The following is a 17,376-nucleotide window of genomic DNA, read 5'->3' as shown; positions in this document are numbered from 1 at the left end:
GAAACAGTATTTTCGGAACAGTGTCTGCAATGTCATTAAGAATCACCAGGATAATTGGGATGAAAGTTATAATATCACATGGAAAGGATAAATGGTTCAAATACAGACAAGCTAGGAGGTAGCTTAGAATTAGTAATTTGCAGAACAGTTTATGCAATGCCAATATGAATTATAATGTTGCAGGTTTATTCATAGCAGATGAAAAGGAAGAGATGCATAAGATAGTGATTCTGTTTTTAACCATATCATTTAGAATATTCTTCTTGGTGTCTATATAGTTGGCATGCATGCTCTGTCAGCATTTAGTAGATAGAAAGACCGTATCAGTAAGCAAGCACAAAACGCGTGGAGTAACAAACCTTTCCATTCCTTACATTGCCAACAGCTTGGGATCACACAAATTGTGGCCTCTCATTGACCCTGCGCTGACTAGTCAACAATTTGTATCAAGATTTGTGTAGTTTACTAGAGATAGATAAAATTTATATGCAAAATATAGTACCAAATATTGTTAATCTTGAGTGAATTGTTGATTAAGGTCTTCCTCCCATCTGTGCAAGAAGGGAGGGGAATAATTGTATGGCAAAGTCATAAGAATGAAGTAGGAAACTGATTGGGCATGTCTGAGGGGATTGGGTCCCTACATATAATCTCAAATAGAAAGTTGGGGGAGGTTCTATCATTGGCATTTCAGAGATCTGATAAAGTGTCTGGTGTGCTTCCCCTGCAAGTGCAGCATGAACAATCCTAGTTTGTATTTTTGCTGGTATTTCCCATCCCTCCAGAGAAAGAAGGTCTAGCATGCTGAAGATATTGTTGTGAAAGAAAGGATGAAAATGCTGGTCATCTAAACCCAGGTGGAAATGTGGGTCACTAATGGCTCTGGTCAAAAAGACTGGATGTGTTGGAGGATGTACAGTTCACTCTTACTGCCACCTTCGGAGTAGGACCTATGTGAGGGTAGTTTTTAATGGTTGCTGGGATAGCTGTAGGAGGAAAAGGTAAGGAGGAAAGCTCTACCCAACCTACCCAACCTGATACATGTTTACACCAATCTATGATTATTGCTAAATGTACAGTTTGGTGTAACCTATTGTGGCCTGTACTCCACCCCCCCATGCTACAGCAAATGTAAGATTGCAGTTGTTGTTCTGAAAGGCTTGTATGCCCACAGAAACTGAATAAGCTTTACCATCTTCAGAAGGACAGATGAGGCATGAATTGGAGTGTTTGTAGAAGGTGTTGCAATCTTAGGAGTATATTATTTTTAAGGGAATATTCTTCTTAAATCAAGTATATATGATTTCTTTTTTGTCTATGTGGAGGTCCCATCATAGCATTAAGAGGAGTGGTGGAAATGTTTCACTAAAAACATCTATCACTGGAGTGATATAAACACTGAGATATTGGACTTACACATTTAGTAGTTAGTTAGGAAGTTAGTGGTTAGAAGGTTAGATTTAATGTATTCTAGTCAGTATGATAACACCTCTGACTTGGTTAAATGAACAATGCAATTAGAGAGTTTAGAATAGATTTTCAATTCCTAAAGGAGGGTGGGAACAGAAAGTTTTTAGTAATGGAAGAAAAGTTGGTTGACTGCAAAAGTCACTGCTTTATGTTGTGATTTTCCAACTACATGCCTGCAACGTCAATGTAAGCCCTTAACTATCTTAATAGGAGTTTGAGTGTCAATATAAAGATGAGAGGGGTAAGTGGGCATCCCTGACGTGTTGTTGGCTAGTGTGAATTCTTCTGAAATCATAGCACAGATCTTGAATGTATATCAATGTAATTTTTACCTTAACTGATAACATGCTTACTTGATCAATTTAAAGCATTAGAAATTCTTAGCTACATTGGACTAGAGTCTAGCTGAACATACAAGAATTTGATTTGGGGCAGCTTTTCAAACATTAAAGACGTTCAGGTGCCAAAACTGAACCCCATTGAAGTCAATAGGAGACGAATGTTAAAAATGAATTCTTAGACTAAAGGTAAGGGGTTGTTAAAGTGATATTAAACCTTGTTATTTTTAAAAACAAAAAAAGCAAACATGTTATACTTACCTGCTCTGTGCAATGGTTTTGCACAGAGCAGCCCTGATCCTCCCTTTCTGGGGTCCCTGCTGGCATACCAGGCCCCTCCTCTTCAGGAAGTGCTTTCCCTGGGGGCACCCATGCATGCTCACTCCCGAGCTAACCAGTCTGCCTATTGACACAGACCGGGCAACTTGGCCCTGCTCTTCGCTTCCTTGTCACAGCATTTGATTGACAGCAGCAGGAGCCAATGGCTGCCACTATTATTAATCTGCCCAATGAGGAGAGAGATAGTGGAGAGAGCCACTGCTTTTTTGCACATCACTGGATCAGATAGGGCTCAGGTAAGAATAGGGGGAACTAGGGGGTTCCTACAGCACAGAAGTTTTTAAACCTTAATGCTCATTTGGCACAATTTTTTTTGGGGGGGGCAGGTACCTGGTTTTGACAGGTAACCAGGGGCGTACCTAGAGCATTTGGCACCCAGGCGGATCTTATATCTTGCACCCCCCCAGGCAGGTGGGCAGCGCATCAGACATCAACTTCAAGTGACATTAGGGTAGTATACTGGCAGGTTAGGTGATATAGGTGCCCCTGGATGATGTCAGGTGTGACAAAATGCATAGGGAGGAGCAACATGCTGACATCACCACATACACACAGGTATGATGACAGGCTATAATTGAGAGCTGGCCATCTTGGAGTTTATACTGCATTTTTTATTCGTCTAAATTGTAAGTGCAACGCTTTTTTATCTAATAAAATCACCAAAAGATTTTACACTATGGAAGCTTTTATTTCATCATGGGGACCAACTGGCAATACGTACCTTTGAAGGATAATACCTGGGAAGACGCTGTGATTATCAGTCCATATCTTAAAAGGCCCGGGCTGGGTATTACGCCAAAAGCGCGTGTGATCTCCTGTAATAGGAGATCATTTGGAGTCAGGTAGCGGCAGTGTGTGTAGAGGTGGAGGTTATATCTTTTCTCACCACAATTCTTGGGTGAATCATGTGTCAGTTTCACATCTGAAAATCATCTTTAACATAATGGACTATTCTTAATATGATGCAATATGATAATTAATCAACTTTATCTGCACGGAGTCACTTTATATAGAAGTTTAGCACCATCAATGTTCATTGCACGGATTCACTTTATATGAAGGTTTAGCACAACTTGATATTGAAAGTAGGTGATATAGTGCCAGGTTAGGGTGGTATATAGTGTCAGGTTAGGGTGGTATATAGCGCCAGGTTAGGGTGATATATAGAGCCAGGTTAAGTGGGTATAAAGTGCCAGGTCAGGGTGGTATATAGTGGAAGGTCAAGGTAGTATATAGTGCCAGGTTAGGGTGGTATATAGTGCCAGGTTAGGGTGATATATAGAGCCAGGTTAGGTGGGTATATAGTGCCAGGTTAGGGTGGTATATAGTGCCAGGTCATGATGGTATATACTGCCAGGTTAGGTGGGTATATAGTGCCAGGTTAAGGTGATATATAGAGACAGGTTAGGTCTACATTTAGTGACAATGTGCATTGCTCAGTCACTTATAGCATGTTAGAAGATTCCCGGGCTGCTGTGGTCTCTCCTCCTCTTTCTTCTTTAGCTGTGGGAGGGGGTCAGCCTGAGGGGAGGAATTTGTAGGAGGAGTGTAGGAGGCAGCCACACCCCGACCCCACCCACCACCTCTGGCTGCCTCGGGAGATAATGAACATCCCTGAGGGACAGCCTAACTTGATGAGATGACAAGGGGAGTTACAGACAGCTTTCCCAAAACCACTGGGCTCTCTGCTGATTGGATCAACTACTTACAAATCTGCAATGACAGGGAAAGTGCAGGGGCTCCACATGCACCTGGGGTCCCTGGGCAGCGCCTGACACCCCCCCCAATGTGTGTCACCCGGGACGGACCGCCCCCCCCACGCCCCCTTGGTATGCCACTGCAGGTAACCACCCCCCTACTTCCATTCAGTTTGCCAAGGCAATCAGAGCAGAAGTTCAGCCCCCCTACTTCCTCCATAGCCTTCTGGCACAAGAAACCTGTGGGACCAAACAGATTGGCAACTGACAATTAACAGCTGGTTGTGAAGCCGCAAGCAGTCACAGCTGGCTGCCCACAGTTAGTATGCTGGCAATGTGGAGACTGAAGCTTAGTGAAGACAGCGCTGGATCCTGGGACAGTTCAGTTGCTATTAAAAGTCTGCAGCTACAGTTTGGACAGCTACTGCACTGGATCAATGCTGCAGCCACATAGAGGAGTATGTGTGTTTGCTATTTTCATATCACTCACTTCTCTTTTAAACTAGAATCTGGGCTGGTGGGAATAGAAAATGATTTACCATATAAAGAGCAATGGGGGATATGTGTATATTAGAGGGGGCTTAAATCAGACAGCATGGAAATTATGTTATCTCAATAATAAGTTGCTTGGAGAGGCTGCAGGCATTTTCAGATTTCTGTAAATTTTGCCCTACTCCTCTGGACTTCAGCTAAGAAGTCCAGGTAGTAGGAAACTCTGACTCCATTGTATTGAATATTACAATGTTCACCTGCCAGGTGCAGTGTAACTTCCCTGTCACCATAATTAAGTAAGCAGAACAGTGCAGATCTGGGTGGGTTACCGGATGGTCGGGGTCTAGTGGGTTCCCCAGGTCTTCCGTGTGCAGACTGTTAGCATCCGGCAACTGCTTAGTTGTCTGTTATTGCCACAGAAGAGATGGTAGCTTGTCCTCCAGGTCACTAATATGACTTTCTGTGGCAGTTTTCTGGAGGTCCTGTCTCATCAATGTAACATCTTCTTTTAAACTCCCCAGATGTTTTTTAGGCTTATCCACTGATGCTGTGCACTTGTTAACTGCTTTCAGTATTTTCCAGAGCATAGGCTGCTCTTGTTTTGTATCATTTCCCTCTAATTCATCCTGTGACTGGGACCTTGCTCTATCTGCATGGCCCCTGCTCCTCTAAGCTGTTTCCCCTCCTCCTCTTCTAGCATATCAGAAGCAATGTCCTCAGTGTCATTAGGCTGGGTACAAGGTAGGGGCAGCTTTTGGGCATAATAAAGCATGTCTCTAGTGCCCTCTTTACCTTTTGTCATAGCTCCCCCAGGTTTGGAGGTCCCGGGCTCCTTGTCTTACTTTTCTACGCTCCATGAGATGTCCTCTGTGGTAGGGCAGTGGAGCCATTTTGGGAGTCCAGGGCCACTCCATCCTCCTTGGATTGGGTCATAGTGGCTGCACAGCAGGGCAAAAAGTTGACCAGCAGGCACTGCAGGTGCCAGAGGGTGTACAGATCACTTTGGATATAGAAATATCAAGCCATTGAGCCAGGGAAAGGATCAGATACAGGATCGACCACGGGAGCACAGAGAAGCTGAACCTCTGACATGCCGTGCTCAGCTCCACCCCCTTTGATATACTTTTAAAAAAATTAGGACATGAGGTTCCTCCCCCCAAAATCAGTACCAGACCCTTTGAGTCTGGTAAGGACATTAAAGATGTAGGATAGAAAAGATTTGCTTCATTTAAAGTCCCAAGGGAATGCAAACTTGTATGTAAGGACTTTAAAGAGAAAACCCCAAACAAATATTAATGGAATTCCCCCCCCCTTTTAATCCATACTAGACCTTTTAAACCAAGCATACAGACTAACAGACCAGAAAAGAAAGGAAGGGGGTAGAGATGGGCAGAGCAACATGTCAACAAAAAAACCCTCTTCATTTTGTCCCGTTCACTTGCTCTGCAATTCCATACTAATGACAGCTCTCCAGAGCGGATGTGGGGGTGGGATGTGCTGACATCACTGACCATCACTGGCCATGACCATATTTGTAAATGTTGTCACTGCCAACCCCACCCCTTTGCTTACATGGTCTGAAGAGTCCCAGAAAAAACACACAGCCACAATCTGAAATTGTATAGAAGCAGCTTTAAAGTGGTTGTAAACCCCAGGCATTAAAAATAAACAAAGCACATAACACCATAGTACGTACTTACCTGAAGCCAAAGCACCAAGTCGGGTTCCTCTCTGATCTCTCTGAAATTTAAACAGCCCAAGGGTTTCTTTACTGTTAGAGCATTGAAAATGTGTAACTAGAATTTGTTCAGGTGGTACATTAAAAAAAAAAAACATATTAGAAGTCTTCCTCAGTGAAAACAATATACAGGGCTATTGTAATTCTTAGCAACACAGACACACACTAAACTGGATAGACTCATGTTATTATTCAACCTTCTAATCTATTCAACCATCTATCTAACTACAGCAGAGGTTTGACAAGCCTACACATGGAAAAAGTAAGATAAGAGAGATCAGGAAGCAGTAGAAAGGCTCCATCAAACTCCATAGGGTACATATGCCAGGCTTTTTGTACTATTTCATCCTAATAGTGAAAGTGAAGAAATGGACACTGCAAAGTACATTGTGCAGATGGTTCTCTACAACCCAGGAATCTGAGTGGTGGGATCATGGAAAATGCTTTATATGCTTTGCAGTATCCCTACATCTTATTATTTTTCATAACATTAGTTTGATACATATTTAAATATAATCAACTTTTTATTTCTATAGGTCCTGCCCTTTCAGGACATATATAGATGGGGAAATCATTCACAAATGTTCAATCTGAAATGCACATTTGAAAAACAATAAAAATGATCCTGTCCCCTGATTTTCAAAATGAGAGGCAGCGGCTCTAAGCAGAAAGGGTTAAAGGAAGAAAATATAATATATTTGTCTGTGCTATATGCAATATATACACATACTTTAAACTCTTATCTCAATGTAGAAATACAGTATTGTATTGAGTGATTTTATATATGTATGTGGCTTTCAGACTTAATTCTAATTATTTATATAGAATAGGAACACAAAACGGCAATATATTTATATATATATATATACATATGTACAGTATATAACTCTTATAATAAGCTATTATATTATGCCAACAAGAAAATAAACAGTTATACAATAATTGTCTTTACAAACAGAGAACTATACAATATTTTTTGGATTGAGCTCTGAATGCTGAATGTTAGGCAGACAAGCTTCTGTGTGAACACTAGATGTCAGCATTGGATAAGAATCAACGAATGTACTCCAACAGTGTTCATGTCCACTGGCTGTCTGCAAAGAACAATTCTAGAAAACACTTCTATGGTTGAATTATTTTTATTCACTGTAATAGAGAATGCTTTAAATAGGATGTGATGAAGTTTTGGAGACATATCTTCAATTCCAAAGTGCCTGCATCTAATCATCAAGAGCTTTTGTACAGTGTGTGAATGTGTGATCAAATATAACTATTATTTCTTTATTTTATAATTTTAACCTCTAAATCTTCCCATATAGGGCATGTTAAAATAATAACATCTTTTAGAAACCCTACCTATCAATGGGCCTGTCCTTGATCTTAGAAAAATAATTAACCACTTGCCTACTGGGCACTTTTACCAGCTTCCTGTCCAAGCCAAATTTCAGCTTTCAGTGCTGTTGCATTTTGAATGACAATTGCCCATTCATGCAAAGCTGTATTCACAGGAAATTGTAATCATTTTTTGAGACAGATAGAGCTTTCTTTTGGTGGTATTTAATCACCACCGTGTTTTTTATTTTTTTTCTAACAAACGAAAAAAAGACTGAAAACATTTAAAAAAAAAATGTTTTCTTAGTTTATGTAATAAAAATTTCTAAAGAAGTAATTTTTCTCCTTCACTGATGTGTGCTGATGAGGGTGCACTTATAGGCTACACTGATGGGCACTGGTAGGCTGCACTGATGGGCACTTATGAGGCGGCACTGATGAGGCTGCACTGATATACAGCACTGATGGGCACTGATAGGCGGCACTGATAGGCAGCACTGATAGGCATTGATATGTGGCACTAATAGACATCACTGCTGGGCACTGACAGGCATCACTGATGGGCACTGATTGGCAGCACTGATGGGCACTGATTGGCACCATTTGTGGGCACTGTTGGGGCTGCACTGATCATCAGGACACTGATCATCAGTGCCCTGATGATCAGTGTAGATGTCAGCTGTGTGGATTTGCTGGCTATCAGCTCTCCTCTCCTCACATGCTGTCAGCCGATAACCAACAAATCCTGTTTACACAGTAATCCGCTGTGTTTGGACACAGCTGGCTCTGTACCCCGATCTGTGATCGCTGTATCCTAAGGACACAGCGACCACAGATCCCTGCCAATGCACACCACAGAGGATATGCAGGCAGTACGATCATCGGAGGACGTCCATATTGCCCCCCAGGAAATGTGAGCCCACGGTGTAGCCATCTTTCAGCTATAGTACAAGCAGGAAGAGGTTAATAACATTCACCTGGACAGATAAATGACACAGAGTAGCATAAACTATATTATTTGCTTTTAAATTACAAGTTAGCCTAGCCTCTCCAGATCTAGTGAAATATTATATATCAGCTGACAACTAGGTTGTATCTACTTCTGGCCCTCTCTACAGGCACAAACTAAATGGGCTGAAATAGAGTCTATGGCTTGCCTCAATAAATGCAACACTATGCCGTAGTTCCACTGCCCACATACCCCAGGAAAAACATATTTTATTTATGACACACACAAAAGAGATCTAGATCTTGGTTAAATGCAAATGTGACATGACCTCTAACACCTTTCCATTGACCCCCTTTCTCCTGACCCCACAAATGCCATCTAATCTTGCTTTAGGTATGTACTTAAACTGAGGATCAAGCTCACACTTTCAATTCAAAGATATTATTGACTGTAGGACAAAGACATTGTTACCTTTTCATGAATTGGCATAAAAATTACAGCTACCCACCAAAGCTCTTTTCTAATAACTGCAAATCAAGGGTCCTTGATATTCATGAACTCATCCCCTTTAAAAGAATATGTGAAAAGGGCCCAGCCACAAAATATTTGATTTCAGCTTTTTATTAGATCTTAAGCACTGCCCACAATAAACATTTCTTTTTTTTTTCCGTGTCCCTCCCTGTAAAACACCGTACCATAGTGTAATGATATGTCGTCATGGCAGAGAGGACCTTTCTATAGCACCAGCTACCAAATCCAAGCCTACACATCAGGCAGGGACCTGTTATATCAGTTCCTGTTATAAACACTCATATATGCTGAAGAAGGGAAAAATTCTAGGCATAGAGTCCAACATAGATGTTTGGCAAGCAAATTGGCAAAATACTAAAGTCATCTATCTATCATCTATCTATCTGAAGCAATAATAAATACTGTACAGATGCCAAAATTCTCCAGAAATGCTGTACTCCTACCTTAAAATCATCCCACTTTCTGGGGATGCTTATCACATCCAGAATGACTGTACCATGTTTTTTTTTTTTTTGTGTGTGTGCCCAGGATCTGACCTTTCTTGACTGTGTTTCACTCCTCAAACATGGCTTTTCGAATTGCCTTTTTTCCAACTGTCAAAACACAAATGCAAGGTAGCAACATATGTCTAGATTAAATATGTGTACCCATAACATTGACATTCAGACCACAGAGTTTCTCATGGCTAGACTTAACAATTCCCTCAAGATATTTTTAAAAACCTAGGAAACCTGGGATACCATGGAATTGCTGAACCTTAGGTGACTTTAATTTACCCAAAAAGGTGAGAGCTCATAGCCAAAAGGGATCAAGATCTTTTCTTTCCTTATCTTCTTCTCTCTTTCTAAACTTTCTGCGAACCTTACCAATTTTTGTTGCTCTCTAAGGCCGGCCATAGACAGAGTGATTTTCTTTCCTGCAACCACATACAGTCAAAGCCATCCCCGTCAAGAAAACACATTGATTATTGCTAGCAGCTATAACAGCCACTTGCAATCATCACATGTAAAATCCATCATGCTGGTTGTACCCAAATTGATCAATAGATCATTTTGGGTCCATTCAGCCAGTCCATACATGGATCAAATCTCGGCTGGTTCAGCAGAAGATTCGAACCATCTATGGCTGGCTTAATTGACATCTCTCATTACCCCTTTACTTGTTGATAGTTTACACACATTTCTCTTTCTTTTCCCCCGAATACACTCTGGATGTCGCCACCCCCATAGCATGACTTAGGCTTTGTGTTAAATTCCTTTTTTATCTAACCAGAACTATAGTCAAATTCCATCATACAACACATAATGCTATGCCTTCCAACAGAGTTATGTCTTCTCTTAGTACTTGAAAAAAATACTATATTTTTAGCTCAGATTCACACTGCTGTAACTTTCCATGGGACTTGCTGTGATGTGCAATACAGGAAGTCGTATGACAACTCTAGACACATTATTTTCAATGGTTTCTATCTTAATTGCTGCAACTCAAGTCGCAGTGATATAAAAAAATATTTCCTGCACTACTCTCCTGTATCTTCCGTACGACACAAGTGCCGTAGACTGCAATGTTAAAGTCACAAAAGTCACAAGGAAATCATGTCTTTGTCTTATCTTTGTGAATTTGGCTGTGACTTTAGGGTTTTGTAAGTTCAACAATATGTGTCACACTCTGTATGTTTGGCAAACGCCAAAGAGCAAAACATCAAAGTCACATGAAAGTGAGAGTTGCAAGCAAGTCACAATACAAGTCACACTGGAAGTTACATGACTTTGGGGTCGCAGCAGTGTTAACCGAGCCTTACTCTACATGCCGTATGTGCATGTCTTCTGTATTTTGTCTATGTGAATTTGTTTCTTTTTCTGAAAATTTATAAATAAACATTTTCTGCAAAAATAAGGATATCTATTTTTGAATCTCATGTAAAATTTGTATCTTTTATTTCAGCCACTAGATTTTGAGACAAAAAAAGCATACACATTTAAAGTGGAAGCCTCAAATACGCACATTGATCATCATTTCAACTCAGTGGGACCATTTAAAGACACTGCAACTGTGAAAATAAATGTGTTAGATGTTGATGAGCCTCCAGTGTTTAGCAAGCCATTTTACACAATGGAAGTATACGAGGACACTCCTGTTGGCACAATCATAGGAGCTGTGACAGCACAAGATCTAGACATCGGAACCAGCCCTGTCAGGTATAATGTTATGTTATTAGTGTTCCTATATCCTGTCTGAATTCTCTCCATCCTGGCATTAGTAAACTAAGCTGTGTTGGATAAAATACTGGAAAGTAAACCACTTCCATTGAGATTTTTGTAAGAATGTTTCCGTAAAGCTGAATTGCCTTTCCGAGTTGGTTATTCTCCAATGACAGTTGCTGTGTGGCCGATGAGAAAACTTAGATTGGAAAGAGGAATGGATGCTTGTCAGGTAAAACAATAAATCATAAAAGTCAGTTAACCCTATTAAAAAAAAACTGCTTATAAAGGTAGTAACTGGTATATTGGGGTTGATTTACTAAAGGCAAATAAGCTGTTCACTTTGCACAGAAAGCTGCATGAGAATTTTCCCCAGAGCTTAGTGAATATGGTGAAATTTCACTTTGCCAAAGAATACTCAATCACGTGCAAAGAAAATGAAAAAAAAAACAACACTTTTGCTTTCAAATGATTTGGCAACAGAAGTCAGTAGGACATCCACTAAGATCTGGGGATAATTGCCATGCACCCTTGTAAAATAAGCAGTTTTATTAGTAAATCAACCCCTTTGCTACATCTGCTTTACAATGGCCTTTTACTAAAATAATAGTTTATTATAACTTTGCTGCTCTAGACCTGGTGGTGCCTGGCCTTTCCACATACAATAACCTGATTCTAGTATTTTATGTAATAAAATAATTAACTTTTTTGGAAAATTATAGTAATTCCTTCCCCTTTCATTCTTGGTTGATCCTTTTTAACCACTATGCCCTTTGGACATACGTATACATCCTCAGGTTGAAATGGTTATACCAGGATCATGGCTGCAGCTGCAGCCATGATCCTGCAGACCCCTGCTGCTGCCTACTGCCATTGCAATTGGGGAGCCTGGGAGCACTGTGACTTGTTGGTCTGGCTGAACAGAGAGGAAGGTCAGGTATATCCGTACCCTCCCCTCCTCTGTGAAGAATGAAAACAGATGTGATGAGGATTTTGTCACTTCCAGTTTTAGTTTGATGTTGACATGCCTTTACTGGCTTGAAAAGCATCTGATCAAACTGATAGATCATAGATTTCTCTGTAAAGAGTACCTGTCACTGCCCATGCTATCACAAGGGATGTTGTTCATCCCTTGTGATAGCAATAAACATGAGCCAAAAATAACTAAATTTAAAGGACAGTGTAAAAGCAAATGTAAGTGAAAAAAAAAAAATACATAAAAAAATGTCTGAAGTGCCCCTGCCCCCCTGTGCTCTCACCACACACAAATGCAAACATGCATTTACTGTAGGTCATGCACACAATGTAAATGATGATCGCACCACGCATGTGAGGTATTGTCATGAAAGTCAGAGTTAGAGCAATCATTCTAGTGCCATACCTACTATTTACCTCTAAACTGGTAACCTGTAAAGGCTTTTAGAGCATTACCTATAGATAATTGAATGTACTGTAATTTGTTGCCATCCCACAAGCGTCTGCAATTTTAAGGCATTTATTTGGTATTTTTTACTTAGCACATCATCTTTTATATTTTACTAAAAAATTGAGTGTTATATTTTGCATTGTGTTTGTATGCATTAAAATTTATTAAAGTGTATGACAACAACCACCATTTTATTCTCCATACTTCAAAAATGGAGCAGTGCTAAAGGTATGTATCATTATAATAATAAAGATGAAATAAAATACTTTAGGAGTTCAGCAGCTATATACATTTTCTTTAGACTCCATGCACACTGGAGCTGATAAACTGCAGTTTGTTGGAGTTTGGGCGTTTTTTTTTAAAAGCCCATAAACTCCACTCTATGTTATCCTATGTGTCCATGCACACATGGACGTTTTTTAGCTTTAATGAGCAGTGCAGTTTATGGGCTTTTTTCTGAATGCCAGAAATTCGCGTTCAAAGTGCCGTTTTTCACCAGCAAAAAAAACGCCAAAAACACCCAACGCTGATAAACGCTCATAAACACTCATAAACGTGTGTTAATTAGCGTTCGGCGTTCTATTTTTTCTATGCATTGTGGGAGTTTGGAATACATTGTGGGATTTTTGGAGTGTCCTCTGTGTATTTTTTATTAAAAATGCCCACAAACGTTAACGCTAAAAAATGCTCATAAACGCTCATAAACGCTAGTACAAAATGCTGTTAAAAGCACGTTTTTCAACCAGAGTTTTCTACCAGTAATCTGGCATCCAGAAAAAGCTTTTTTGAGCTTCAGTATGCATGGAGCCCTATATTGCCTTACTTTTCACACTTATGCCCTGTACACACGATCAGACATTGATTGGACATTCCGACAACAAAATCCATGGATTTTTTCTGACGGATGTTGGCTCAAACTTGTCTTGCATACACACAAAGCTGTCGGAAAATCCGATCGTTCTTAACGCGGTGGCGTAAAACACGTACGTCGGGACTATAAATGGGGTAGTAGCCAATAGCTTTCGTCTCTTAATTTATTCTGAGCATGGGTGGCATTTTGTGCGTCGGATTTGTGTACACAAGTTTGGAATTTTTGACAACGGATTTTGTTGTCAAAACATTTTATAGCCGCGGAACACCGTTAAAGTCTATAAGACACTAACATGAAAAACCAAAAGTGCTCATTTTAAAATCATATATGCAAGTTATTGTCATAAAAAGTATTTTGGGACCTGGGTCCTGCCCCAGGGCACATGTATCAATGCAAAAAAAAGTTTTAAAAACAGACTTTTTTTGGGAGCAGTGATTTTAATAATGCTTAAAGTGAAACAATAAAAATTAAACATTCCTTTAAATATCATGCCTAGGGGGTGTCTATAGTATGCCTGTAAAGTGGCGCAGTTTTCCCGTGTTTAGAACAGTACCACAGCAAAATGACATTTCTAAAGAAAAAAAGCCATTTAAAACTGATTGCGGCTGTAATGAATTGTCGGGTCTCTGCAATATAGATAAAAGTCATTAAAAAAAACGGCATGGGTCCTCCCCCCAAGTCCATTATCAGGCCCTCTGGGTCTGGTATGAATATTAAGGGGAACCCTGAACCAAAAATTTACAAAAAAATTGCGTGGGGGTCTCCCCAAAATCCATACCTTTCAGGTCTGGTATGGAAATTAAGGGGAATCCTGCACCAAATTTAACAAAATGGCGTAGGGGTCCCCCCAAAATTCATACCAGACCCTTATCTGAGCACGCAACCCTGCAGGCCACAGGAAAAGAGGGGGACGAGAGAGCGCCCCCCTCCTGAACCATACCAGACCACATGCCCTCAACATGGGGAGGGTGCTTTGGAGTAGTTCCCCCAAAGCACCTTGTCACCATGTTGATAGGGACAAGGGCCTCATCTCCACAACCCTTGCCTGGTGGTTGTGGGGGTATGCGGGTGGGGGGCTTATCGGAATCTGAAAGCCCCCTTTAACAAGGGGACTCCCAGATCCTGGCCTACCCCATGTGAATTGGTAACAGGTACATTGTACCCCTACCATTTCACAAAAAAAGTGTCAAAAATAGTAAAAAAGACAGGAGACACTTAGGGACAAGTCCTTTATTAAAAGATTCACATGGGGTGTCAGGATCTGGGGGTCCCCTTGTTATAGGGGGCTTCCAGATTCCAATAAGCCCCCCGCGAGCATACCCCCACAACCACCGGGCAAGGGTTGTGGGGATGAGGCCCTTGTCCCCATCAACATGGGGACAAGGTGCTTTGGGGGGCTACTCCAAAGCACCCTTCCCATGTTGAGGGCATGTGGCCTGATATGGTTCAGGAGGAGGGGCGCTCTCTCGTCCACCTTCTTTTCCTGTGGCCTGCCAGGTTGCATGCTCAGATAAGGGTCTGGTATGGATTTTGTGGGGGACCCCTAAGCCATTTTTTTAAAATTTGAAGCAGGGTTCCCCTTAATTTCCATTCCATCCATACCAGACCTGGAGGGCCTGGTATGGATTTTGGGGGGACCCCACACATTTTTTTCTTTTCTCCTTTAGAAATGTCACTTTGCTGCAGTACTGTTCTAAACACGGGAAAACTGCGACACTTTACAGGCAAACTAAGGACACCCCCAGGCACGATATTTAAAGGAATATTTCATTTTTATTGTTTTACTTTAAGCATTATTAAAATCACTGTTCCCGAAAAAAAGTTTGTTTTTAAAACTTTTTTTTGCATTGTAACATGTCCCCTGGGGCAGGACCCGGGTCCTGAAACACTTTTTCTGACAATAACTTGCATAGACTTTAACAGTGTTCATGTGTTCTTGCAAATTTTTTGCCTGTTCGTATGTTCTGGTGCGAACCGAACTGGTTGGTGTTCGGCTCACCCTTACTAAAGAATACTTAGTATAATTCCTGGTGTCATGATCCTCAAGGGTTGCAAATAACTTCCCCATGTGGCAAAAAAGATTATTTTCCATAGATGGATTTACCCTGACATCCACCCCCAGCCCCCATTTTATTATTCATAGAAAAGTTAAGGTGTTTCTAAAGGCAAAGGATTGTTTTACTTGAATGCATTCTCTACATTCAGGTAGAACGCCTTTTAGTAGCAGTTCCCTCCAGCCTGCCCTTAAAACCTTAAATTAGTCCATTCTCTTGCCCATCTGCTGCAGCTCTTCTCTCATTTTCCTGGTCTCAGTAGAGGCTCTGATGGCAGTTGCAGAGACGACGACAATTCATTATAGCCGCAATCAGTTTTATATGACTTTTCTCCTTTAGAAATGTCATTTTGCTGCGGTACTGTTCTAAACACGGGAAAACTGCACCATTTACAAGCATACTAAGGACACCCCCCAGGCACAATATTTAAAGGAATATTTCATTTTTATTGTTTCACTTTAAACATTATTAAAATCACTGCTCCCGAAAAAAAAAAGGCCGTTTTTAAAACTTTTTTTTGCGTTGTAACATGTCCCCTGGGGCAGGACCCAGGATCCCAAACACTTTTTCTGACAATAACTTGCATAGACTTTAATAGTGTTCATGTGTTCTTCCAAATTTTTTGCCTGTTCGTATGTTCTGGTGCGAACCGAACTGGTTGGTGTTCGGCTCACCCTTACTAAAGAATACTTAGTATAATTCCTGGTGTCATGATCCTCAAGGGTTGCAAATAACTTCCCCATGTGGCAAAAAAGATTATTTTCCATAGATGGATTTACCCTGACATCCACCCCCAGCCCCCATTTTATTATTCATAGAAAAGTTAAGGTGTTTCTAAAGGCAAAGGATTGTTTTACTTGAATGCATTCTCTACATTCAGGTAAAACGCCTTTTAGTAGCAGTTCCCCCCAGCCTGCCCTTAAAACCTTAAATTAGTCCATTCTCTTGCCCATCTGCTGCAGCTCTTCTCTCATTTTCCTGGTCTCAGTAGAGGCTCTGATGGCAGTTGCAGAGACGACGACAATTCATTATAGCTGCAATCAGTTTTATATGACTTTTCTCCTTTAGAAATGTCATTTTGCTGCGGTACTGTTCTAAACACGGGAAAACTGCACCATTTACAAGCATACTAAGGACACCCCCCAGGCACAATATTTAAAGGAATATTTCATTTTTATTGTTTCACTTTAAACATTATTAAAATCACTGCTCCCGAAAAAAAAAAGGCCGTTTTTAAAACTTTTTTTTGCGTTGTAACATGTCCCCTGGGGCAGGACCCAGGATCCCAAACACTTTTTCTGACAATAACTTGCATAGACTTTAATAGTGTTCATGTGTTCTTCCAAATTTTTTGCCTGTTCGTATGTTCTGGTGCGAACCGAACTGGTTGGTGTTCGGCTCACCCTTACTAAAGAATACTTAGTATAATTCCTGGTGTCATGATCCTCAAGGGTTGCAAATAACTTCTCCATGTGGCAAAAAAGATTATTTTCCATAGATGGATTTACCCTGACATCCACCCCCCGCCCCCATTTTATTATTCATAGAAAAGTTAAGGTGGTTCTAAAGGCAAAGGATTGTTTTACCTGAATGCATTCTCTACATTCAGGTAAAACGCCTTTTAGTAGCAGTTCCCCCCAGCCTGCCCTTAAAACCTTAAATTAGTCCATTCTCTTGCCCATCTGCTGCAGCTCTTCTCTCAATTTCCTGGTCTCAGTAGAGGCTCTGATGGCAGTTGGAGCCATTGGCCCCTGCTGCTGTCGGTTAAAACCAGTAAGGAGAGACTGGGGCAGGGCCAAGCTGTCCTGTGTGTGTCTATAGACACACACAGCCTGGCTTGGGAGCACACCCACACAAGTGCCCCCATAGCAAGCAGCTTCCTTATGGGGGCATTTGCAGAAAAGAAGTTGCCTAGATTACCAGTGGAGGACACCAGAA

At 40.9% G+C, this 17,376-nt stretch overlaps 1 protein-coding gene across 12 annotated transcripts in view; it reads left to right on the top strand.

Annotated features, from left to right (window-relative positions):
* CDH12 (cadherin 12) overlaps positions 1 to 17,376 on the top strand; it is a 1,995,427-nt gene that overhangs the window by 1,934,734 nt on the left and 43,317 nt on the right. For all 12 annotated transcript variants that reach the window (XM_073630873.1, XM_073630871.1, XM_073630869.1 and 9 more), the window contains one exon: positions 10,831 to 11,084. In XM_073630873.1, coding sequence (XP_073486974.1) covers positions 10,831 to 11,084 — 254 coding nt within the window. The remainder of the gene's footprint in view (positions 1 to 10,830; positions 11,085 to 17,376) is intronic.

This window comes from Aquarana catesbeiana, linkage group LG05, assembly GCF_042186555.1.
Source record: "Aquarana catesbeiana isolate 2022-GZ linkage group LG05, ASM4218655v1, whole genome shotgun sequence".
Taxonomy (NCBI): Eukaryota; Metazoa; Chordata; class Amphibia; order Anura; family Ranidae; genus Aquarana; species Aquarana catesbeiana.
This window is presented reverse-complemented; position numbering and strand designations above follow the sequence as displayed.